The sequence below is a fragment of the Xiphias gladius genome, chromosome 11 (assembly GCF_016859285.1).
Source record: "Xiphias gladius isolate SHS-SW01 ecotype Sanya breed wild chromosome 11, ASM1685928v1, whole genome shotgun sequence".
Lineage (NCBI taxonomy): Eukaryota > Metazoa > Chordata > Actinopteri > Istiophoriformes > Xiphiidae > Xiphias > Xiphias gladius.
Window position 1 is genome coordinate 14883727 of NC_053410.1, and position 24239 is coordinate 14907965.

Consider the following 24239-nt stretch of genomic DNA (forward strand, 5'->3'; position numbering starts at 1 on the left):
TATCACTTACAGTGTCCTCAGTGTCAGCACTCTGCTCTCTTGTCTTCATTTTGCCCTTTTCTTAAACAGTACATCTGAGATGCTAATTTGATTCACCAGCTTGGCCAAGAAAATAGACACATCTATGAGCTATCTACAACTATGCCAGTGTAACAGTTTCTGTCACTATCTATCAGTCCTCTTTACTTGCCATCCAACATGGCTACTGTCTTCTAAATTAGTTCTCCCCTACCAAGAAAGAATAACTAACTTGCCAAAAAAAAAACAACTGGCAGATAGAAATGGGTTACACTGAGAAATGCATCCTCGGTGATTGGTTGTTTATTAACTCAGAAACAAGGCTCCCATTCCACTTCAACCTTTGTTTCAGTAAGAATGTTTTCTTTGCAGGGGCTGGTGATTTTAAGACTTCACCAAGGTCAGATTTACCAAAGCATGCTTGATTTAATTGTGTTCCCACGATTACTGGAGAAAAATGTCCGTTTTATTATTTTTAGGTCTTTTTTGTGGGATTCTCTCATGTTCTAGTTCTGTGCCATTACAAACATAAATAAAACACATTATCACACCAGTTTGCAAAGTATTTTTGTATAAAGAATCATCACAGCTGAGTCCAAGAAAGACAAGAGTTTTTCAGTGAAAATTCATCTTTATACATGAATTATCAATGACAGAAACCTGGCAAAAAATATAGATATAAAATCACCCCTATGATGAGGTGCTACAAGAGCGAGCCATGGGTACATTGCCATTTCATCTGTCTCACAAACCCTCATGTTAAATTATGTCAATTTAGGAGACACAGAGTGTTGATAAATTCCCCCTTGATTAAATTCTGTGTCAGCCAGCTGAACTGATAAACCACAAAAGTAGACTAGGGGTGCTAGAGACAATGAATAAGGATTTAAACACAACAGCCTGCAGCTCAGTGTGGATATACAGACAGTATTTCTTTGCCAGATACAGTGATGGAGGACTTTCTGACAGGCTGCTCAGTCTGTAATGGCGCTCCGAGAGACCCCTGCTGGGAGATTCTGCAAATTACTATCCAATAGATGTCAGCTGGGAATCGGGTGATGCTGAAGCCCAAGAGTTAGGCAATTATTGTATGTACGTAAACAGGAAACCCTGCAGCTTAAGGTCATTTCCAGTGAATCTTTCATCCAGAATAAGATGTAATGTCAGCAGTCAGCATATTTCCGTATTAATGAAATGCTGACTGTGCATTTTGCCTTTTTCCCTCACTAGTTACATACTTTAAATGTATCTGAAAAATACCTATCAAACACCTTAAAAAACAAAACCATAAAAATCAGATTATTGAAAGTTTAGGTACATTTTTGTTAAATTTCACTAAAGGTTGCCCCAATGTGGCACACTTCCATCATGTGGAGAGCTCGAGGCTCTTCATCAGAGGAGAGCTCATCATAAAACTGAGCAACTTAAGAGAATAAAAAAGGACAACTTAGAGGTTAACGTTTTCTCTAAATGTGGTTATTTATTGGTTTTCAGTGCATCTGACAAGTTTTCAGATAGACCAGAAACCTAAAACAGCAGAAAATGGCTATTAAATATCTCTTTACTGTGAACATACTGAATCATTGTAATAAACAGGTCAGGATGACCTGGGAGCCGCATGTCAAAGAAGAAAAGTAACTGAATGACCTCTATTAGCATTAACTGACTCAGCAGCCCCACAAACTCCTCCATATATTAACATGAGTATTGTACAGGTGGGATGGACCTAAACAGAATGTCAGTACATAGAAAAATAAATACAGTTTGCTAAAATGAGGGCAAAATTCTTTTATCAGTGATTGTACCATTAAAAATCACGTTTAAAAAAACTTTTAAGAGGTTTTTCATCTCTTTACATTAGATTGAGTTTCTCATAGTTCTAGGGAGGAATACATAGAATAACTTTTACAGAAATTACTAGCTAAAAATATACAAGCACAGACACAAACATGAGGAGTAAAGCCAACAAAATGATTCTTCATAAAACATAAAACAGCGCAGTGTAATCAATATCTAAAGAATCTTTACATGTAGCTCCTTGGTCTGCAGCTTTCTTACTTGTGATTAAAAACATTTCTGGGAAACTTAAGTTAATACAAAAGTCTTTTTTTCTTATTTTACAATCCTGTCAAAACTTGTTTTTAAAATATTTGAGTAGCAAATTTGAGAAGTTTTCTGTCATTATGTTCTCTGAAGAGAGGATCCCCAGTTAGAGATTTTGAGACAAAGCAAACAGTTCTGCAATGACGAGACAACAGTTCCAAACCAGGCGCTTGATGGAAATTTAGTGGGGAAACTCCAGTGTGCTGCATTGGACTCGCATCTAACAAGATGTAGTACAGTATTAAAACACTAGCCTCTCTCTCCCCGGCCTGTTTTCTAGCACTGAAGCCACTGGACCTGATGAAAGTGTGATGTCTGACACAGATGGATGACATATCGAGCATAGACTTACATGAAAGTTATTACCATCACAATAAGAATGATCTAACAGCAATACTTATACATTAATATACTGCAGGTTTCAGATGTTTTACAGTTCTTACATTAGCAATAATAGAAAAGAAAAAAAATACACCGTCAATTCATAAGAAAAATAGATTGGAGTTAACAGTGGAAAACAGTGCAAAGAATATTCTGGGGTGTTTTTGTTTGCTTGCTTGTCTGTTTATTTTTAAGAAATTGTTTACAAAAATTAAAAAAAAAAAAAAAAAAAAATTCAAAACAAGTCTAAAACATAGAAAATGAAAACACACTTCTGTAGCGTCTGGTGCTCTGGTCCAGACATGCTGCGTACCATCTCTCTCCAGTACCTCAATGTTTTATGCTGTAGGTGTAGGTGTGTGTGTGTGTGTGTGTGTGTGTGTGTGTGTGTGTGTGTATGCATGTGTGTCTGCGTGTCTGTGTGTGTTGTGTGTGTGTGTGTGTGTGTGTGTTTAAGATTTAGCGTAGTGGTTCTCAACTCCGGTCCTCAAGCTCCGGCACTGTACAGGTTTTTGTTCCAACCAGGTCCTACAAAAACAAATAATTGAGTTTTTAAAAACCGAATGTTGAATTTTGATACTAAGAGTCCACACAGTTTTCTGCAGCCTGCAAAAAAATAAGTTAAATAAAAGCTAAGCATTTCTTCCCTGTGACATGAGCACAACAGAAACAACGAGGTGTGTCGTCAAGGAAAACGCACGCCTGAGAGACCCGAGGTTGGAACAAGAACCCACTGACATGGTCGCCATGGCAAGCACTCGGACATCAGGACACTCCAACTTTGGCCCAAACACTGTGGTGAGCGACGATGGGGGGTAAACACACATGCACACACCGCCACCCCGCCAGTCTCACCACACATCTAAGAGGACTGGCTGGAGCCGAGCAGACAAGGGCCAAGGCTGAGCACCACTGATCATGTGCAACAATGTGAGGGAGCGAGAGTGGGAATCTGCTGACCCTGCCCTTCATGTGACAGCAAAGAGCTCTATCAGTCCGTCAGCTATTATCCCTTTCCCTAATCACTCTCCCTTTGTCTTAAAAATAACAGAACGGAATAAAACAAACAAAATTTAATAGAACACAAGTGCTCGAGGCCACCCTCCCTGACTCCTCTCGCTAGCGTGTTGGCTCAGGTGGGTCCCAGTAGGTTTTAAGCATTGAAAAAGGGGCTGGCAGGGACCTCAGCACTCTACTGGGACGACTGGGAGTTGTCGTTCTTGCTCTCCTGACTGGAGGGGGCCTTGTTGTTCCAGGGCGAGTGTGCCCCCAGTGCAGGCGAGCTGTTGAAACTGTCCTCATCCTCCAGGCCATTCGCCCCATCGTACTGCGTGTTCTCCAGCCGCGTGATCAGACGCTCGTCCTCGTCACCAAACTCCCCTCCCATCAGAGTGGGCTCTCCCACCATCATCACGTCCTAAAGGGGACAGCAAGGGCCGGTACATATTATCCCCATGATACAGGGGGGTGCGCGGAATGACTAGCTGCACGGACGAGTTTTAACTGTAACGGTTTTTTTTTGTCTGTGGTCTAGGAGCGATCTAACTGGGTTCAATTCCAGCTTTACAAATTAATTTTAACCAATGAACTGCATTATAATTGATATTTCAAGCTAAGATTTAGGGAACAAGGTACCCAAAGTGCTGAAATCCTGAAGTATTAGTGTCCTCTCATTCTGAGCCCAAGCACAACAGGTCAATGTGTTGTCAGGGCATTTACCCTGACAGTTCAGTAGTCCATCTGGCCCTGAATCCCTGTCTCTGTTCCAAGAACCAGGGTCCAGGGGGCCTCCCTACTGGCCAGCAGTGGGCATCCCTGATCCTTGAGTGCTGCATCACAGGGTGGCGGGGGGAAGGGGGGGGGGGGGGGTTCCACCTCGGGTCTCGTTCGCTCAATCAAGCAACCAAGTAAGCAAAGACAGCAGTGCTGTGTGAATCATGTGCTCTGATAGACTTAGTGGTAACTCTAAAACCAAAATTGATACAGTGGATTTAGAGAGAAAACCTAACTGTCCCACTGGAAATCAGACCTATGTAACTCTACCCCATGGCTCCAAAATATAGTAACCATTACTCAGAGATGGAGATCATTTGTGCCCTCTCTATATAAACCCATAAACCTGTGGCCCCAGAGGACCAGGGACTGCCCATCACTGGATCACATGAGGGGATCTACTAAGTACATCTAATAATCCTCAGTGGAATTACAGAAATCAACCCCTATCCCCCTCCCACCAAACCTGAATCCAAATCCCACCTCCAGAAACCTCCATAAGCTTTCTCTATCCTGACCTGCTGCTATACCTACTCCTAGGGACACTAACAACCCCAGATACCAGCCACTAAACCCACAAATTACTTCCTAACCTCCTTGACCCCCCCCCCGTCTTATCCTCCCATGCCTTGCTCAGCTGAACTTGGAGGTGCAGATAGAGGTCAAGTAGATGTAATGCTTACAGGTACCTGGCTGGAGAGTGAAAAGCTGTTGGCTGGACTCTTCTTTTTGCTGTTGCTGTTGTTGTTGTTGGCTCCGCCGGAGCTCACTGTGCTTCCACCAGACACCTTCCTTTTCCGTCGCTTGTTTGGAGCTTGTCTGGCTGGTTCAGCTACAAGTAGAGAAAGGACGAAGATACATTTCATAATCAAGAATTTACACCTCTTATAAAAAACAAAACTACCAAAAAAAACAGTTTCTCAGCCTGTTAACAAAGTTATGCAGCTGCAAATGGATTTGTTTGTGGGTACTCTACAGCTTCATGAATCTAAGGGCGACATTGCCGTAAATGCCACTGGCAATATCAAAAGGTGTGTGTTACCTGGAGGGGCTACCATTCTTTGCCACTTTTGGAAGAGGCAGGTCTTCAGGCAGTCTCTGGGGCTCAAGCTATAGGTCTTATGCCTGGACATCAACTCTTGCATGGGCTCCAATATCACACATAGCTGTAGAGAAAATAAAGAGAGGAACCAAAGAGACATGAAGTAGTGTTAGCGGATTGTTGCATGTATAGTCAAGGTAAACTGAACAACTGATTAAAAAAAAAAAAAAAAAAAAAAAAAAAAGTATAAAATGATCACTGGGAAATTTGCTTACACGGAGGTAGTTGAGTGTGGAGTTGGACAGCCCACATCTGGTGATATTTTTAGCCAGCTGATCGAGCATCTGGGGATCCTGTAGGATTGAATTAAAAGCTGGGATGAATAATTAAATGTACAGGATGTGCATTTGAGTGTGAGTGTGTTGTTTTGTTTTTGAGTCTGGAACTTACATGCATAGCCAAAATGCTCCTTGGTAGGACCTCTCTGTGTTGTCTGATGCTGAAGTGCCACGTCTTGATCCTCATCATATCATCAAACATGAACTCTAGGTACAGACGGCCCTCCACACAAACCTTATCCACAGGAGAGAGACCACAGGTTAGAGGTCATGGTGCCAGCATAGGAGGAAAGACTTAACCAGTGTGATATTAACCATACCTGTGTGAACATAGGTTTGCCGTTCTGGGTCACCATGGTGCACTGGTCGCAGTCGAGAGACACAAAGTTACTGTGGAAGGACTCCTTTGGATGCTTCAAAACATAGAACAGCTCAGTGGCGCCCCCTTCAAAAATACTTCGAAAGTAGCGTGGAATCAACGTCCTGCCGATGGCTACAGACATAAAATGATCAATAAATCAAAATGAATGCACAAAGATTATGCTGAATCACCCACGTAGGGACAGTGGGAGGGTACAGTAGCAGAGAATCTGACACAGCCATGAATAGGATCAAACTAAAAAAAATAGAGCAGAAAGGATATACATAATGCTACTAACAGTTATATGCCAACGCTTAACTTACTCTTAACTTCTCAAGCACAGTTGAAACATATATAACATGTTAAGATACAAATATATGGAAATTTGAAGATGTTATATACATCACATACAGCATTTCACAAAAATAAAAATGGATTCACTGTCTTTACATTTACAGTAAGAACCTGACAATACCTGACACCTGAAACTCAACATTATCTTTTTTAAAATAGAATACATCTTACTGTATCGTTTAGGTCCGTCTTCCAGGCAGAAAGTGATGGTGAGCATGGCGTCATCCTCAAAAAACTCTGTGGTGAAGGCATCCCACCAGAGATTGTCACAGTCCTGAAAGCAGAGGAAGAACCATTACTCTAAGTTTTTCGTTCCTTCAAAACTGAAAGTAAAACTTGGTCAAACAAGGCGATTTACTTAATTATCTTAACTTAATAATCACAATAAAATTAAACATATCAATCAAGTCTAATACAGGAAGAAGACACAGAATACATGCTACATGTTCTCCATTTTAATATGAAACAGTTATGGTTCAGGTTACTTTTAATAAAGTAATTTAAGTTTATATTCAGGAGTAAATATCAGTGATCAAAAGCAGTAGGTGTTGTGTTTGCTAGGCAGAGGTGAGGAAATTACAAGATAAGTTATAAGATAAGAGTTATAAAATAATAGGAATAAACAAACATAATGAATGTCATTAAACTTCTAAAAAAGAAGAAGCCAAAATCCTTGTTTCCTCAAATCTAACACTTCGATAACCCTTCTACTCTTCTTCCATTTCAGAGAATACTGGTGTGTGTAAACCACTGGTGCAGACCACAGGAGAACACGTCCATGCTTTAAGATGGTCAACCACACAACATGGGAGGCATGCAAGTGTCTCTAAACCTTTCCTAAAAGTGTTTGGTTGAAGTAAATGTTTTGTTGGTTGAATGACGAAGTACAAAGAAAGTACAAACTACTGAGAGGGTGAACCTTCTTAATGATGTGATGTTCACTCAAATATCAGGTGTTTTGCCGGACATAAAACATAACTACCCTCCCTCCAATGTACACAGGTTTTGGTGTGTTTATTTGTTGTGCAGACTGACAGCCACAGAAAAGAATGGCTCCTAACAGCTATTCAGTTGAGCGCTCAGGCATATAAACAGTTGGCAATACAATTACGTTTTAGCCAGGTTGATCAGATAATCCTATTAGACTCTGAATGTAAATTAAGTCAGTGAGTTCCAGCTTAATTTCCCACAAAATCCCTGGCATGGTTAGCTACACATAAACAGCATCTGGGAGAGAAAATCTGAAAACATGTCAACAGTAAGTAGTTCACAGAAGCCTGAGAAAGTAGCACATATTACAAACTGTAATCACAACCAACTTGAAAAATGAAACACTGATGCTGTGTTTTTGTAGAAAAGCTCGTGTTGAGGTCTTTGTCTTTGTAAATGATGAAGTGACTCTCACCTCGGTCCAGTTCTGTAGCCTTTTGTTCAGCTCATATATCCTGTAGTCCGTCTGGTTCCCGTACGGTGTGGGTCTCCTGAAACAGAAAACAGCATTCAGCATTCAAGAGTTTGCCACTGCTGCGGTGACTTTTCCAGTGCAAACAAATGATATAAGCCAAGAGGAGTCTCAAACTAAAGTTTATTAAAGGTGAAATTAATGCCTATATTTTTAACATGAATAGAGAGCACCCAGTATAAACGTTTCATGAATTACTTCTGAGCTAGGACAAAACTCACCCCATTCCAGGTTCCATGTATGATGGGGGGTACATGGGTGTAGGCCTAGGAAAAAAAGAAAAAAAAAGAAAATCAGCAACTATTTTCTAAGAAACCACAGTAACACAAAGCATGTATGCTTTTCATACTATATGGCAAATGTATCATGTGCCACAAACTCTAAATCTTGATTTCAGAACTGCATCTTATGTGACTAACATGGAGTTTCTCATAAGAATAAACATTACATTAAAACAGGGAGGTACAGGAAAAAAAAAAAAGTTAAAATATTCAGCAATTGCAAACAAGAATTTGTTTAAAAAGTAATGTAAAAATTAATTATTTTGATTCTGTCACTTTAAATTAAGCTGAATGTTGCTTCTACTCTATTTTTGCTTTTTTAGGCCACGCATTTAAAAGCAGTCTGCTTCTGTGCAGTCCACTCTCATTTGATTTTATTCCAATTTCACTATCAAAGACGGGGTGATCAAACAGCACAATTTGAAAAATGTGCTATGAAACACACTAAAATATTAAGTCATAAAACCCCAATACAGATCATTCTTTATAAAAATATCTGTATCTGCTATTTTTAAAAATATCTAGGTCAAGACAAATTATAATATTATGACTTAAAGCTTGCAATAAGTAAAAAGGAGACATCTGAAAAGCAAATTACATGGTTTAATGACTCAATTAATGCAAAAGGTGCTCTAGTTTTAGTCTAGTCCTTTCCTTTTGACAGAACATCTGTGTCCTGAAAGTATCACCCAGACCTACCCCACATCTCTGTCCAGCATAGCGCCTGGGTGGAAGGGGGGAAAGCTGCCGCCGTTGGGGGGCTCCTTAGGAGAGTACAGCTTGAATGACTTTGACGAACAGCCTGCACACAACCGGGGGTGGGGGGTGGGGGGTCAGAGATTTAGAGATTTAGATTTGGCTCATTCAAATTACAGCATCATCTAAGTAATCTAATGTGGGATGATTTTGTTGAGATTTACTCAAATAAAAGCATGCAGCCAAAACAATTTCCTGCTGCTTTCATTATCTAATGTATCTTCAATCTGGTTAATGGACAAGAAAACAAATCATCATGAAGGGAAAAAAAAACAAAAACAAACTAATATTTATTAGCCTGCTGAAATTCTGAGAGAGCAATCAGTGAAATGGGGGGATACAAGCAGAGGAGATGGTCTGGCATGTTCTTTGTGTTCTTGTACCATCGGTACCATTACAGGGAACCCTCTTCTCCGCATACAGCCCCATGTGATCCTAACCATACTCCTCTGCACTGTGTGTGTGTGTGTGTGTGTGTGTGTGTGTGTGTGTGTGTGTTTCTCCCCCTCTAGTTGCCTCTTCTACCCATCCCCCTACTCCATACCCTGGCTGTTGTTAACCCTTGTCTGCCCAGATAAGGCATTCATGCTCAAACAATTTGGGGCTCTGAGAAAACATCTATTCTATATCTCTACTCCATGAGACCTCACACAGACAGCAACTGCATGTAATTAGGTCTGAACCAAAGATATTTTATACACAAGCAGACCGTGGTAGGCTGGGAATGTTAAAAACAACCCCTGGAAATATGACCCTGCCTGGCCCATCATGACCACCCTGCAGTTACCCTACTTCTTAGCACAGATTCAGAAAATATGAAGTTATCTGGAGTTTAATATGTGTGTTCATAACAGGGTAAAAAGATATCGGCAACAGTGAGATCATAGAAAATCCTGACTGTTTCTGTATATGTCCACTTGATAATGGTGTAAATCAGATATTCCCAACGGGCACCTGAAAGCAGCATTCTGTTAAGCTGTTACTTTGAATCAGTCACAATTTATGCAAAACAGTCATTCACTGTCAGCTTGGCATATGAAGTAGCGACTGTAGCAAATTAAGAGACCAGGGAAGAAACATGGACTCCCAACGCGGGTCACTTTAATGCAGGATCAAACCTAACAGAGATGTATTTTCTTAAATATTTCCACATCACTTTTGGCGAACTGATGAATGCCCCACAGGCAGACCACTCCACAAATGGTGGGGTTTTAAGTCAAGACGAATACAAATGGAGGAAACCAGGCATGAGTGTGGGTTAAGTGTGCCTGCGTGAACTCTGATCAGTCTCTCTTCCGTCACAGCCCCTCTTCTCAGCTCCTCAAACAACTACAACTCCTCCTTAATTTACTTTCACCCTTTTCTTCCTTGCTTCAGTATACCCGAGAGAGTCATGGCAGGTCATCTTCTCCTCCCCATCACTATGGGGGCGAACCTGCTCGGGAGCACCCAACAATGGTTCTCTATGCATTACCTCTGACCTATAGACCCCCCCTCGAAAAACACGACCAGCCATTAGCCCCAGACAGCATTCACCCCCACATGTTAAGTCTTTGTTCAGTGTGATGCTAACGAACGTTGTGCAAAACACAAATTCCACTGCAACAGATAAATCCTCCGCTAGAAAACTTGTTCATAACCACGTTGTTTGCTTTCAAATAAAGAATATGTATCATCTTGTCTCCAATATATAATGCCCGCACATTCTGAAACATACAGTCTGCAAAATTGCTGACATACAAATTATTTTCACTTGTAAGAAACAACTAACACCCCCCCGAAAAGCCCAGTCACCACCATAACACCTATCTACACAATATCTGCAGATTGTAGGTCCCTGGACTAACAGAAGCCCGTATTTATATAACAATGTCACGGGCCAAACATTGCGTCTTGACGAAGGACCGGCCGGGGAAGCATCCCGAGTTCAGGTACACATGCCAAAAATGCAGACGAACAAGCCTGCGCTGCAGCCTGCGAGCGAGCCCCCACACCTGCACCCGTCTAAAATCAGACGAGAGCTCGTGATGCACGACCCCCGCTGGCAAAGGTTAACTTTAAATTAATTCATCCGGTGCAGTTTAGTCCGCCCAAACTGTTCATTGCGAACAATAGAGCCGCATCCAGAGGCTGGCCCTCGGCCAATAAAACATCCGAAGCAATGTGCAAAGACTCCCAACATACTTGTTCTGCCCCACTGGCGTCCACTCGTAGCGCGATCCGTGGACAGGCACCGTCGACATTAAAAAGTGAGCCGGCGTTTACTCTAACATTCAGGACCGGGCGTAAATTGAGCCCCTGGGCCGCATTCGTTAAGCGTTTGCAAAGGACGGATGCCATTGCTAAGCTATTAACCTAGTTGCTAAACTACCGCTGTCCCCCGCCGTCCACTTACGATTCCCCGTGCTTGTTTTTACGACCGGTACCGGCGGTTAACCGCGGACCAGCGGTGCCGCTGAAGTGGCGCGGCCGTGAGTTGGAGTTACCTGCAGAGAAAGGTCCACCGAAACACCTCCGCTCGGCGTTTCTAGCCAGCTAGCCTCGCTGCTAGCCGGAGCGCCTGGATGGGGAGAGGGGGGGGGGGAAGCTCCAGCGCCGACCGCTGATAATGCGGTCCTGCGATCCCAAACAAGACGGCAAGCGGCGGAAAGTAAAACGGTCCCGCTAGTTCCCTCGGTTCCTGTCAATCTGCAACCCCCAGCTACGTGTTTTTAAATGTCATTTGTTTTGGGGACGGTGCTACCTATCCACTACTACTACAGGACCCTTTGTTCCTGCCAGCCGAGACACGAACAAACAAAGGCCCCGCCTCCTCCGGGCTCCTCCGCCCATCCCGACACACAGACCGGGACAAAACACGGGCCTGCCTCCCTTAAAGGGGCCCCCGGTTCGTCTTGTGCAGGACCCGTGCGTGCACCATTGGCCCCGAGAGAGATACGAGGTGGGTCCCAATTGTCTGTCCCAGGTAATAGCCATCGGCCTATTCCTCCCCTTGACACACGTGGATTTTGTCCAAAAAAAAGATCTTGACAAAAAGATCTTGTTTTACAGTCTGACAGCATCATACTGTATTGTCTATCCACTTGTTCCAGCTCTTCACTGAAGCTATATGATGTTTACACTGTGTCAAATTGTCAAAATCAGATGTTTTTTGTTCTTTGAAATGAAAGTACACTTGACATATTGGGTATTTTTGGACACTTTGGGATCTTCACTGCAATTTAGAGGTTTGATGGGTTTGGCTAGGCTGCGCAGCGTGAGTTTGTAGTGAATGACCAACCGGTGCATTAGTGGAGTTTATTAAGGGAGGCCTTGGATTTTTTTCACTGGAGCAAGTCTTAGACATGATGCCCATAGATTCAAACTGTCACTCTGCTCTGAGAGTTATGACATGCGCTAGATACAGTCTTTAAAATCTGACATTGTGTGATAAAGCTGTTAGGAGGGGATAGGACTGCCATAAATCTAAACACGAAGCCCTTCCGAGGATTTTACCAAGTGACATTAAATATCTACTTTACAGAAACTCTGAGACCTACAAGTCCCATTCACAGGACCGGCTCGTTCCCCAGGTTCCACCCGTTGGCTTGGATTTAGCCTTATCATTTATTTAAGTCTCCATTAGATGTGACGCCCCTCAGACATGAAATGATCTTCAGGGATTACCCAGGTTGGGTTTAATTTTAACTTTGGGGCAGTTTAAATCTGTGCATACACACAAAACTCCCTTCAGGATAAATAACATTTTATCTCATTTTGTCTTGGACCAAAAACTGGCAGGATTATATACCGTGAAATCTGCAGTATCTGAGAATATTTTTCTGACCTGGTGCATTTATTAAGCTTTTTAATAGTGGGGGCACTGAAACCTAATTCACTCATAATAATCAGTCATGAGGAAAAAGGGAATGGTGAAGTTATATTGCTATGGTTGCTGGAACTATGTGAACTAGCACTGCTCATCCAGTGCTGTACAGTCTCTCCTGACTTTAATAATCACAAAATGAAAAAAAAAAAAGAAATGCATGATTGACCCTTTATTAAATCCTTGGAGTGTGACTCACTGCTCAGTAAATCTGTGACAATGACTACATACCTAAATAGGCTGTTCAACCCAAGCCAACTTTGTAAAGGTTTATGAAAACTGATTGACTTGACTGACGACTAAAATCCTTCAGACGACAGTCTTGAGCCTGTAATAGCCCAACATTACGTAAGGGTATAATCTGCAGCCTCATTTTTTTAATCAATAGCCTCTAATGTTTACAAGCAATATACAATTTTTGAAGTACTCTCAAAGTGCTTTTAAAGCCCAAATTGTCGAGGCTTTCACTTGAGTCACCAGTCAGTTTTTTTAGAATTATATAAGACAAAAGTGCAGATGAGAGAGGTAGAGCAGTGCATTTCATTGAGAGTGTAAACACATCTGACCCACATCAGTCACTCTTACTGTATAAACCCCACGTCAGGCATAGAGCAGATATACAGTATCGGCTTCAGCTTGTGTTCAGTGTTCAGATTGGAGGAGATAATGCTACAAAAATATCTAGTGTAAATTGTGGGCTACATCTCATTAAAAAAAACAAAAAAAACAAACCAACAATCCATATAACTGCTTGGACCTGGAATTTTAATGTCGTAATGACACAACTGGAGTATATTTCTTCAAATTTCTTATCTTATCAGATTGCTCCCTTCAATGCTGTAGCCTTTTTTTGGGTTACCGTGTTGTCGTTCACCTATTATTAATATCTTGCATCACTTGGTTACATTTTGGAATATGATGCAACTCCAAACCTCTTTCTAGGTAAAGTAACTGTGGTCCAGTCAAGGCAATTGCCTTTGTAGTTATGACAGAAAATAAATGATTAAACAGTTACAGGGGGATAAAAGAAGGACCAAAGCCTTTTGTTGTAACAGAGGCCCAGATCTGGGATCTCTTGTTGAAAACAATGATTCCCCAGTCTGTTGTCTATTTAGTGTTAATGGACTGACACGAGGAGACATGATGGAACAATATCTCCCTCTGCTGGCAAATGCTGCAAACATCTTTCTCATGCTTCAGAACAGAACACAGAAGAATACAAGAGAATGACCTTTATCCAGGAGTTTATACTGTACACTATCCACAACTAAAACAGGGTTGTTTTTAAATAAAACCCATAAAATCTCTAAATTTTATCATGTAGTTAGATGTTTAGCTTTATTTGCCTATTCCGTAATTGTAAAAATCAGTAACTTTTACATACATAATAGTGCTTATATTTTAAGACAGACATCTGACAGAAGTCTGCATTATCTGCATTATTATTTGTACGTAAAACTAATAAAGATGGACACAAATGAAGTGTGGACTGTATGGCACAAAATATGGGATATTTCGTGCATTTCTGTGGGAGTGTTTCAGTTCCAAGAGCCGAATCCTATTTCATCTGTATTCATATACCTGGCAAGCAGTGCTGGCAGGCAGTGATAACACTAAAAGCAGAATCAGAATATGGCAGTCATATACACGAAAACTAAGTCCTATTTTAGTCACTGGAAAACTGGTCCTGTAGTACACAAGATCTGATGTGCCTTCTTGTATTTATAGATCTGTAGCTCCTAAGAACACTTTACATGTGCTATTTTATTCAGCGTTACACAGCACAGCGTTCAGACTGAAATGCCTTTCATGTATTGTCATGGAAAATAATAATGTAATACAGAAAAATAAAAAATGGATCTGATTTTAATTATGCAATTGTTCAATGCCAGGACAGTCAAACAGCTTTTACACTTGAAGAAATTAACCTTGATTTTTTTTTAAAAAGAAAAAAAAAGGTGAACTGACTTCACATGTGCCATATGCTGGCCACATGTGAAGATGCCTTGAAAACATTTTCCAAAACCTTCAGACATATTGTGTCTGTACGAAGACTTATGGCCGAGAGAGTGAAGTTGTACTGAGAAAATCTGAAGAGAGCGCTGGTGCACAGCATGTTCAGATTCCTGTCGCTGCTTTTATAGACGCCACAGCAGAAGCACAAACCTGTCAGGGAAATAGTTGTGACACATGACTGGTAGCGATAGCAACATGGCAGCAGACAGAACTAACACAGACTAAACCCAGAGGATGCTACTGTGGCTTGACAGGAGGAAGTTAAACAGCACGTGTTCGAGATAAATTGAAGGATAACAAATGAAAGTTAGAATGTGAATGTCTGTGCGACAGTTGATGTTGTGGACACTTGCAATGACAGAGGGTCACTGATCTGAATCCAGACAGAATTAGCCAAACCCTAAGGTACGCCAGAGAGGATTGTTGTTGACAGATGGGATCCGGTTCAGTTTAAACTGTAGGTTTAGGCAGTGAACCCCATCAAAAAAAATGGTTGTTTTTACAGCTTCTCTTGTTTTGCTAACATCCAGGGAACGAAACGACGTGTCCTGAAAAAAAATCTCAACAAAACTTCTATAATGTGTCTGTGTAAAGAAAAAAAGAAAACCCCCCATAAAATAAAATTTAAATTTGTATTCTTATAATACTGCAAAACTCAGTTTTAATGTCTCTCCTTAAACTAAACAACAGAGAGACAGACTGTAGTGATGATGTTATTTAGAGACTAATCTTGGAGCTGCTCCACAGATAATGAATGATGAAACAACTATGACACAGCACTAGATTTTACCAGAATATGGACACTTTATCTAACTCACAACCAACTTGCAGTCCTATATTAAAATAATGCTGATTTTAAGGTCACATCTCAAACACAAATTCCATAAGGCCAATGACTCAGTCGCTAATTCCAAATACTGTAAATAAACCAAATCCACCAACTGCACCTCCACCTGCTGACTTCATCTATTGAAGTCCTGATGCTCTGATTTTCAGTTTTATCTGACATTACTGTCCAAAATCACTAGCGGAACAATATATATTCAGTTTAATGGCAGAAACCCCTTAAACAGCTGCAAAATGTCAACATTTGACTTTAACTGCATACACATCAAATCTAGTGAGTGCCATTCATGGTCTGTTTGCACAGTTCATCTTTGACACCAACCAGTAGCCTGAATAGGCTGGTTAATTCAAGATACATTTATAAAGTCTAATAATGGTTTGTATACTGTATTTGCACAACAGTCCTGGGCCTTAAATAGTCTTGAACCCACATACCCACAGAGATAGAGCACACAGTTTTCAAACAACACTGCGGCTGTCCTCGCACCTCTTGTTTTGAGAACAGCTCTGTTTCAATCTTAGCACTGTTGCTGTCATGTTCTATCTCAGTATCAGACTAGCTTTCATGTTTAAAGACTCTGCAACTTTCACATCTCTCACAAATAAAGGTGTGCTTTGATAGAAAACCCTTTTTTCCTTCCCACGCATTTAGTCCCCCCCCCCACCGGCTGCATGCCACATGCCAGCTTTCCTCTGCCATCCTGTGGGCTTGCAGCAGATGTGACATCACCACAACTCATCTCCACTCTGCCCCCCCACCCCATCTCTCTGACTCCCCAGCATCTCTGTCTCCCACGCATTCCTTCTTTCTCTCTGCCTCTGCACACACAGCCATTTTGATCTAGCAAACAAGATCTGAGAGACTCACTAGTGTAGAGAGAGGAGGGGACAAGGAGAAGAGAAGAAGTGAAGAAATGAGGAGGAAAAGAAAGTGAAGAGGAAAAAAAAAAAAGAAGCACAGGCTTTCAGTGCAGTGAGATAAAGCTGAGGCAGTCGTGTTGTTGTGTAACGGTAATCAAAAAAGCCCTGGCTGTTTGGCTGCCATTTTGGCTCTGCTTTAAGTCACTTTTCTCCATCAGAAGCCATGTGACTTTCTGCATGAGGTAACACCAGTGTTACTGCAAAAGGCAGTGAACGAAAGATGAGGGAGTGACAGAGAGGGAGAGAGGGTGAAAGAGGAAGAGGGGGAGAGAGTGAGATGAGGAAGGCAGAATGAGGCGGGAGGGGTTAGAACGAGATGAGTGAGAGATGGAGAGAGTGGTGAGCAGAGGGGAGTGCATGGTTGAGTGGGTGCATGTGAAAATCGAGGGGGGGGTATCTTCAGCGCACAGGCAATCTATTTTTACCATTTAGTCTGAACAAAGGATGTGATTGGCTCCACTGTGTTAGGACGGATCTCCTTCATGCGGTGAACAAAGCCTTAAAAAGGCTGATTCACAGCAAAGTCACAACAACAGCAGGATGTCACCGGGTTGTCAATGAACCAGACAGACAGGAGAAGTCTGTTCCTTATTACGGCTCACATTCTCCCAAATGCATGCAGACATGCAAATCAGCTCAAAGTCCTTTATTCAATAATATTCTGACCCAGTGACAAAACCAAGATGAGCAGGACTAGGTGAAAGAGAAAGTGATGTTAGAATAAGGGAGAATTTGTTTTTCCAAAGCAGAAACACACACAAAGGATTGGGAGGATCCTCAATCCACTATCACACAAGAATGTAAACAAACCAGCTTCAAATATAATGATTTACAGCACATGCACAGAAAGGGAGAGAGAAACTGAAGGCCGTGTTGATCAATGTTGCTCTGCGTTTATCTGAGAGATCCACCAGCCTAAACTTGTCCTAGCAGGATCCTCATGAAGGTATACGTGTATGTGCCAGTGTACATGCGTGGAGTATATTTGCGCTCGTTCCTGCATGTGTAAACCTTTGTGTGTGTGTGTGTGTTTGAATGTTGGTGCACAACATGCACACGGCAGATCTCTCCTGTGGAAGTCTTGCTAAATCCTTCAGAAACATGTGGATGTCATTAAAGGTTTCTGCTACACAGTAAAGTCTGTCAACAGAGGGAGCGAAGGAGGCAGAGATACTGGAAAATTACAGGAAAGATTAAGGAATGATCTGAGAAGAGAACATCAAGCAGGGGCCGCTCTAATATTATTCCATCTGATAGCCGACTACCAATGAATCAGCCCCATTAAAATGATACTGACACCCTAATTCAATCTGCCTTCTCTGAGATCCCCCCGAGCAGATGCTACGATTCAATTACTATCTGTGACTCGTTCCCTTGTGCTGCACAGAGCCCGTCCCCTGGCACTGTGAGGCTTTTCACTGTGGGCAAGGCAACTGTCTCTGTGGCCTGCCTGCTCGCACCGGGGTACCGTCAAAGAGAAATTGCTCACAAAGGACCAAACACACTATGGGAGAGAACAGATTCTAAGATCAACTTGATAAAAACTGCCAAAATATTTTGCTTGCCAAAGACTGACATGTGCAGACAGACTCAGACAATACTACATTTCCTTCTTCTTGGTCTGATACAATATCAGAGTGTGGATACTGAGAACCAATAAGATACCATTATTAATGGCCACAAACCATACTTTATGCAACTTTTATTCAAAGCTCAAGAGTTCAAGAATCATGACTCCAGGAAAAGCCATGCCAAATGTAACAATTGCCTAAAAAATGAAAATATGCAAGTACGCAAAATGCAAAGTCACAATGACAAAGAGCTATCTATCCAAACAGCTGCTTAACTCCAAGCAAATTCAACTCTTAGTTAAATCTTCTTAAGTACCCCCATTAACGGTTTAAACTCATCAAGAGAGACCAGCTTTAAACCATTTTGCAGTGAGAAAATTAAAGTACTTCTGCCTCATTCAGTTCTGACCCATGGGACAAATATGAAAAACAGTTCCAGCGACAGTAGGCAGCGATTTCTACCAACTCTTCTGGACACGTAAGAGCAAGAATAATCGAGAAGCAGACCTATAGTGGCCAAATAAAGCTGAGAAAAAGAGTCAAAAAGAGTGACAGGAGTCAGCAAGTGAAGTACTTATTGATACCTCAGTGTCTCTGTATGTGGCAGAACTTAAAGAGCCATTAATCTGCTGCACAGCAAGCTAGCGTGACTGAGAGGGTCTGCCGAAACAACTCAATCGTAAAGTGTGGTAGCCTCAGTCTATAACCTTGTTTTAGGACATGTGTTGAAAGTGTAGCATGGCTTCACCATCACACACATGCACGCACACACACACAGACTCACACAGCTTGACGCTGGCCCTAGGCAGCTTTGCAGCACTTTTACATAAGTCATCTTTCTGACAGCACCACTGAGCACAGAGACGGAGGGGGAAAGAGGGAGAAGAGAGAGAGAGAGTAGGCACTCACCGGGACAAGCACAACCTCCAACAGACATCTTCTCACATGTTGGGCTCTGCTCTGAACGAAACAGCTGCACTCAGTCCACACGCTGCTCGCATGGGCCAACTCTGAGGAAAACAACACAGACGTGGGTGGAGAGATAAGAGGGAGTGGTACAAAGCAGGGCATGTACACCACAACTACACTCCTCTCTCTCTGTCAGAGGCAGGAAGTTGGCAGTGGCGCTCTAGCTGCATCATTAATAGGCATATTGCAACACAAGTGGGAGGGAAAATGAGAGAGGAGTGAAAGGAGGAAAGAGCCTTAACGGTATGTGAGACTGGAGTAAGTAATGTGGAATGGCGCGAAGGTGTGTGCGTTTGTGTGTGTGTGTGTTTGTGAAAGGAAGAATGCAGGAGGGAGGCAATTAGAGCAAAGGAGAGGAAAAAGAGAAAATGCACAAGGTGTGTGTGTGTGTGCGGCAGTGATGCATCGTCTATTTTTGCCCGTTGCTGCTGTGGGAGATAAACGTACTCAGTGGGAGCCCAGAGGCAGAGGGTCATTACTGCCAAACAAACACACATGCACACACACTCACTCACTCACACACCCTGCCTCGTGTATGACAGATTTCCATCTCTCTTTCTGTCTCCCTCTCTCACTCCTTCTTTTGGTTTTCCGCTGCAGAGAGAAGACTGGTGTTAATCACTACAGACAGTATCGATTAAAAATGCAAAGCCCACCTGGAGCGCAGGGACACCAGAGACTCATGGGAGGCAGGAATAGCACGCACGCACAAATGTGCACACGCTAACAACCAACAGGAGCTGCATGTAAACAGTCTGACTGGACTACTGACTCTTTGCCCAGCAGCCTGTGCCTCTTCTCTCTCTTTTCTACTCTTTTTACTCTACTCTTGCTTTTTAATCTTACTTCAATCTGTCAATTTAATCTCCTCACCCTGTTGATATTACCTTGACCTTTCTGCAGCTTCATGTGGCTTGATGTGATTTTGTTTCATTTCCTTTCCCTCGTCCACGTCTCTGGTTTCCCTTCCCGTTCATCCCATAACTTCTGTTGGCTCGAGTGTGCCTGTTCTCCGAGCCAATAATCTCATAATCTCACACTTCACTACACAAACACACAAGTACATAACTGACTCCCATGGGCTAGATGTCTTTGTTGCTCGTGTACCTGATCCTTTCAGACGGATAACAGACTGAACCGTATCTCTGAGTGATTGCGTCTGAATACAAGAAAAAGTCAAAATGGAAAAAGGTTACAAGAAAATACAACTTCCGTTTTAACGGACAGCTAGATTGACAAAGATACTAAACGTTGCAATTGAGAGTCTACTTAGCAAGCGGGCCGAGAAGTCTTATCAGTTAGTTAAAAAGTAATGGAAACATAGTTGAAATTGTTATAATAGCTATAAGTTATGGATAAAAGGGTAAAATTACATCCAGCTTCTGTAAATCCAGTAGCCGTACAAATGGAAACTTGACAACTGTTAAACTGTAAAAACGTCCACTTTTACATAATTAATAGCGTTAAATACCATCTGGTTGAAAATAAGTTCAAACTGAAATATTTTTTATCATGACAGATGTTCCAAAGATATGGACTGTGTCAATGAAGGGGTTCTTAGGTTCATCTGACAGGGCTGTGGGGGTAAAATCAGACAAAAAAAGGTTGAGAACCACTGCTCTAGTATATCCATAAACTCTATCTCCTGCACTAAAGCAGCCCCCCCAAGTGAGTGGAAGCCCAGTTTAACTAACCTCAGATCTCTGTTGTCTTGTCACTCACAACCAATATACTAACAAAAGACAAACAACTGTCTCCACTGAAACGAAAGCTGACAGGAACATTCCCCACACACCAGCGCACTGGAAGAGGCATCACAGTTAAATATCATAAACGGTGTCAGACACTGTTCTTAGGACTGAGACACAATGAACAACCCTGCGGGCCTCCTCTTCTTTTCCTCTTGCTTGTCTTGTCCCCCCTCATTTCATTTCCCCCTCACACACACACACACACACACACACACACACACACACACACACACACACACACACACACACACTTTTGTCTCTGTCTGTTTCAACAAGGTCTGTCTCTGTATCTCTCCGAGTCCTCTCATCTCTCACTGCTATTCTGTCACCATTTGGTCCTTTGTGCGCCTTGTAGGTCGCGATCTGCGGGTTTGACATTTGCAGAAGATTCTGCCACGGTAAAATTGACAACTCTGAACAAAGGCAGATATGAGAAACGGAGAGAGCCATCCCCAGCAAGAGAGAGAAAAAGAAGAGATAAAAGCGAGAGAGAAGAAATAGAGGAGGGGTGTGTGAATGTGATTTGGGAAATGGCTTCTGTTTCCAGGCGCGATTAGGCTTTGAAGCTGAGCACTTCGCCACTGACTGCACTGTCAGGCATGCTCTCGCTCTCTCTCCTCTCTTCCTCTCACTCTCCTACTCTTGCAGATACAGAGATTCCCACTCTGTCAACACATCCACACATCGCTCAAAAACCTCTCTGAGAATAATGAAGTTTCCCCCTCCGTTCGCCTCCTTCTCTCCACTGTGGGAACACTCAGCAGAAGCAGTTCCATAACACTATGTGAAAGACAGCAAAGTGCCTGCACGCAGATGCACTGACTGCATGGCTTACTGAGGCACACAACACTACTACTCAACACCACTTGCTCACATACACTGTGACAACCTTGTTGTTCCCAAATGATCAACAAAATGTTTAAAAGGCTCCTGGTGGCATATTTGTTATCTCAGGTGAGGTCATGCCATCAATGCTTACCTCTCAGCCTTTTGTCTTGCAGCTGTTTTGCGACCCCCCCCCCCCCTTCCCTTTCCTTTTCTCCACACTCTCTCTCTCACAGAGAAACACTCTTAAACAACCTCCATCTCAACGCTTACCTTTGTCTTTCTCTTTCTTCTGCGCCCACGCTCGTTCGAACAAGTCCGCCCGGGTCAGCCACGCAGAGGAAACCAAGCTGGGCCAGCAGAGAGAGAGAGAAAGAGAGAGAGAGAGAGAGAGAGAGGGAGAGTGTGATGAGCAGATGCAGATAGGAGACACAAATGGGGGGGGGGGTCTAGCAGTGTGCAAATTGGATGATGAGAAGGAAGGAAGGAGGGAAGGAAGGAAGGAAGGAGGTGGAGGGGGAGGAGGGGGGGTGGGGGTGGTGGGGGGGGCAGCTCTCAGCTGCACTGGTATGAATATGACGCAGAGGCAGCAGCCAGAGCCACTTCTCCTCTCCTCTCCTCTCTAGCCCCATCCTTCCATGCCCACTGAGAGAGTGGAGAGAGGGGGGGAGAGGGCACTGTATCCATGGCAACGGGAGAGCAGCGGTAGGTAGCAGTTAGGGAGAGTGTTGGGGCACAGTAGTGATCCTCTCTTTCTCTGTTTCTCTCGGGGGGGGGGGGGCTGTAGAGGACATATGAGCGGCAGTGGATTCTTTAAGAGATGACAGATAATGAGAGGCAGACTGTTTGGACCTGTTGTGTCTCAGACATGCTGGAGGCAGGCACCAAGGAAGCAGGTCTGAGACGATGTTAATTCTAGTGTAAATGTAGCAAAAGGAAAAGCGGGGAACCACCAGCTTCAAGTAATGGAACAAGTAACTTTAAATGTAAACGTGTAATACTTTGGGTCCTCTCACCACACCACATTAAGTTTAGGACAGGGATAATGTGAAACACGGCAAACACAATGATTTGAGACAGATTACAGGCAGTGATTTACAACTTAAATTGGGTCTGTGTGGAGTTGCACAAAATATCAAAGGGTAAAAAGAGGTCCTCAAACAAAACAGTGCAAATGCAAAGCTGTCTTGTTGTGACACGGCTACAAGCATTTGGTACATGTTTTGTTTTGTTTTTTTAAAGCGAAGCACATCTTTTTCCCCATACATCCACACTCATCTGGAGCAATTTAGGGTTCAGTGTCTTGCTGAAGGATACTTCAACATGTAGACAGGAGGGGCTGGGGTTCGAACTACAAACCCTTCAATTGTTGATGAACCCAACTACCAAACTAACATTACATTCTTGTTTTTTATAAATGTTATATGCCGTGGCACATAACTGAAATGATCTTGTTCTTCATTGGAAATCCATGTTCTTCAAAGGAAAAGCGGTGAGGGGCACAACTGATCAGTGAGACTCATAATTGTTGCCTTGAGGATTCCTGGATAGACATCAAAAAAGATACAGCGCGCATACACAAAACTACACTGCAGTGGGCATGTAACCTGCCATGTCTGTTGTTCTGAGACTGCTTGGCAACAGGGAAGCTTTCTCAAATTCACCATAGTGCCTGCATGATTTAGCTGAAGACCTCTGCCGCAGTTAGGAAGCTGTTGGAGAATGAAGAAAGATTTAAAAACTTTACAAATGGCAGTTTGTGCATATGGAGAACACAGCAGTCGTATTCTTCACACAGCAGAGATGAATGACAAATGTAAAATGGAGACGCGGACAAAGTGGTAAACCACAATGAAAGACAACAGCGTGTGTGTCTGCGTGCGGGCTCACCTCTAATCCATTTCTGCCTGCGGGACAATGGAAATTGCCTATGGCTTTCCTGTGCCATGCAGTACTGATCCTAATGAGGAACACATCAACCCCACTTTTGTATTTGACCCAGTTTAATCCCCACCTCTGTGTTTCACAGCCTGTCTTCTTGTTCACTCGTCATACTCCCCCTTCATGTATTACATTCAGTAACAAACAGACATCCACCACTGTCCTTTATTTAATTTACCTCCAAGGCTCTGAGGGAAAACAGTTTTTCTTCTCAGTGTGATGTTTGGTTAGTCCTCTGAGAGCCATAAATGGTTTCCTATTGGCGTTCCCTTGTGCATATTTCATGTTGCATGTGACTGACTCTAAATGGTTAGTGTTATACTATTACAAACAGTAGGTCTAAACCTAAAGTTAGAGTTTGACAAAAAAAACTTAACTCAAGGTCTACTTACTAGCTTTTTTCCAGGGCTCTAACTGCATTTCAAAGTCTTCATCAGCTAATGCAGTTTGCTCAGTTGTCATCACTTGACCTAACTATGGGACTTTGGTCACGTGATAACAGGTGGATGTATATAGGGGGAGACTGTAACATCTGTCTTAGATCAAAAATGGTCTTGTGATGGCTGTGAATTGCCTCGATTTTGCTCAAGCCATCCACTGAACCCTGGAAAACAGATGATGTCCTATTAATTTTCAGTTACAGATATACACCCAGTGTAGTTGGC

General features: G+C 42.6%; 1 protein-coding gene across 8 annotated transcripts; it reads right to left on the reverse strand.

The window, feature by feature from the left end:
- Positions 1-1472: 1472 nt before the first annotated feature.
- ldb1a (LIM domain binding 1a) lies at positions 1473-21951 on the reverse strand. 8 transcript variants are annotated; one of them, XM_040138490.1, is made up of 12 exons: positions 21907-21942; positions 18998-19098; positions 8813-8915; positions 8054-8098; positions 7776-7851; positions 6542-6644; positions 5976-6148; positions 5768-5890; positions 5593-5670; positions 5318-5441; positions 4959-5107; positions 1473-3030 (listed from the first exon to the last, which is right to left on the reverse strand). In XM_040138490.1, exons 2-12 carry the CDS (start codon positions 19023-19025, stop codon positions 2977-2979), a joined length of 1056 nt encoding a protein of 351 aa, XP_039994424.1. In that variant the 5' UTR covers positions 19026-19098; positions 21907-21942; the 3' UTR covers positions 1473-2976. The 8 variants fall into 8 exon arrangements, with proteins under 8 accessions (XP_039994424.1, XP_039994425.1, XP_039994419.1 ...); XM_040138491.1 differs by having other exon boundaries at positions 4965-5107; positions 21907-21925; XM_040138485.1 differs by lacking the exon at positions 1473-3030 and adding an exon at positions 3041-3919 and having other exon boundaries at positions 4965-5107; positions 21907-21950.
- Positions 21952-24239: the final 2288 nt, after the last annotated feature.

What these genes read in the sequence shown, in the direction of transcription:
- ldb1a (XM_040138484.1), bottom strand. Translation starts at nt 19,025, where the DNA reads ATGTCTGTTGGAGGTTGTGCTTGTCCCG. An exon ending in AGACGGACCTAAACGATACA is followed by an intron (nt 6,149 to 6,541) that starts GTAAGATGTATT and finishes TTATGTCTGTAG; the next exon opens with CCATCGGCAGGACGTTGATT. An exon ending in GCAAACCTATGTTCACACAG is followed by an intron (nt 5,891 to 5,975) that starts GTATGGTTAATA and finishes CCTGTGGATAAG; the next exon opens with GTTTGTGTGGAGGGCCGTCT.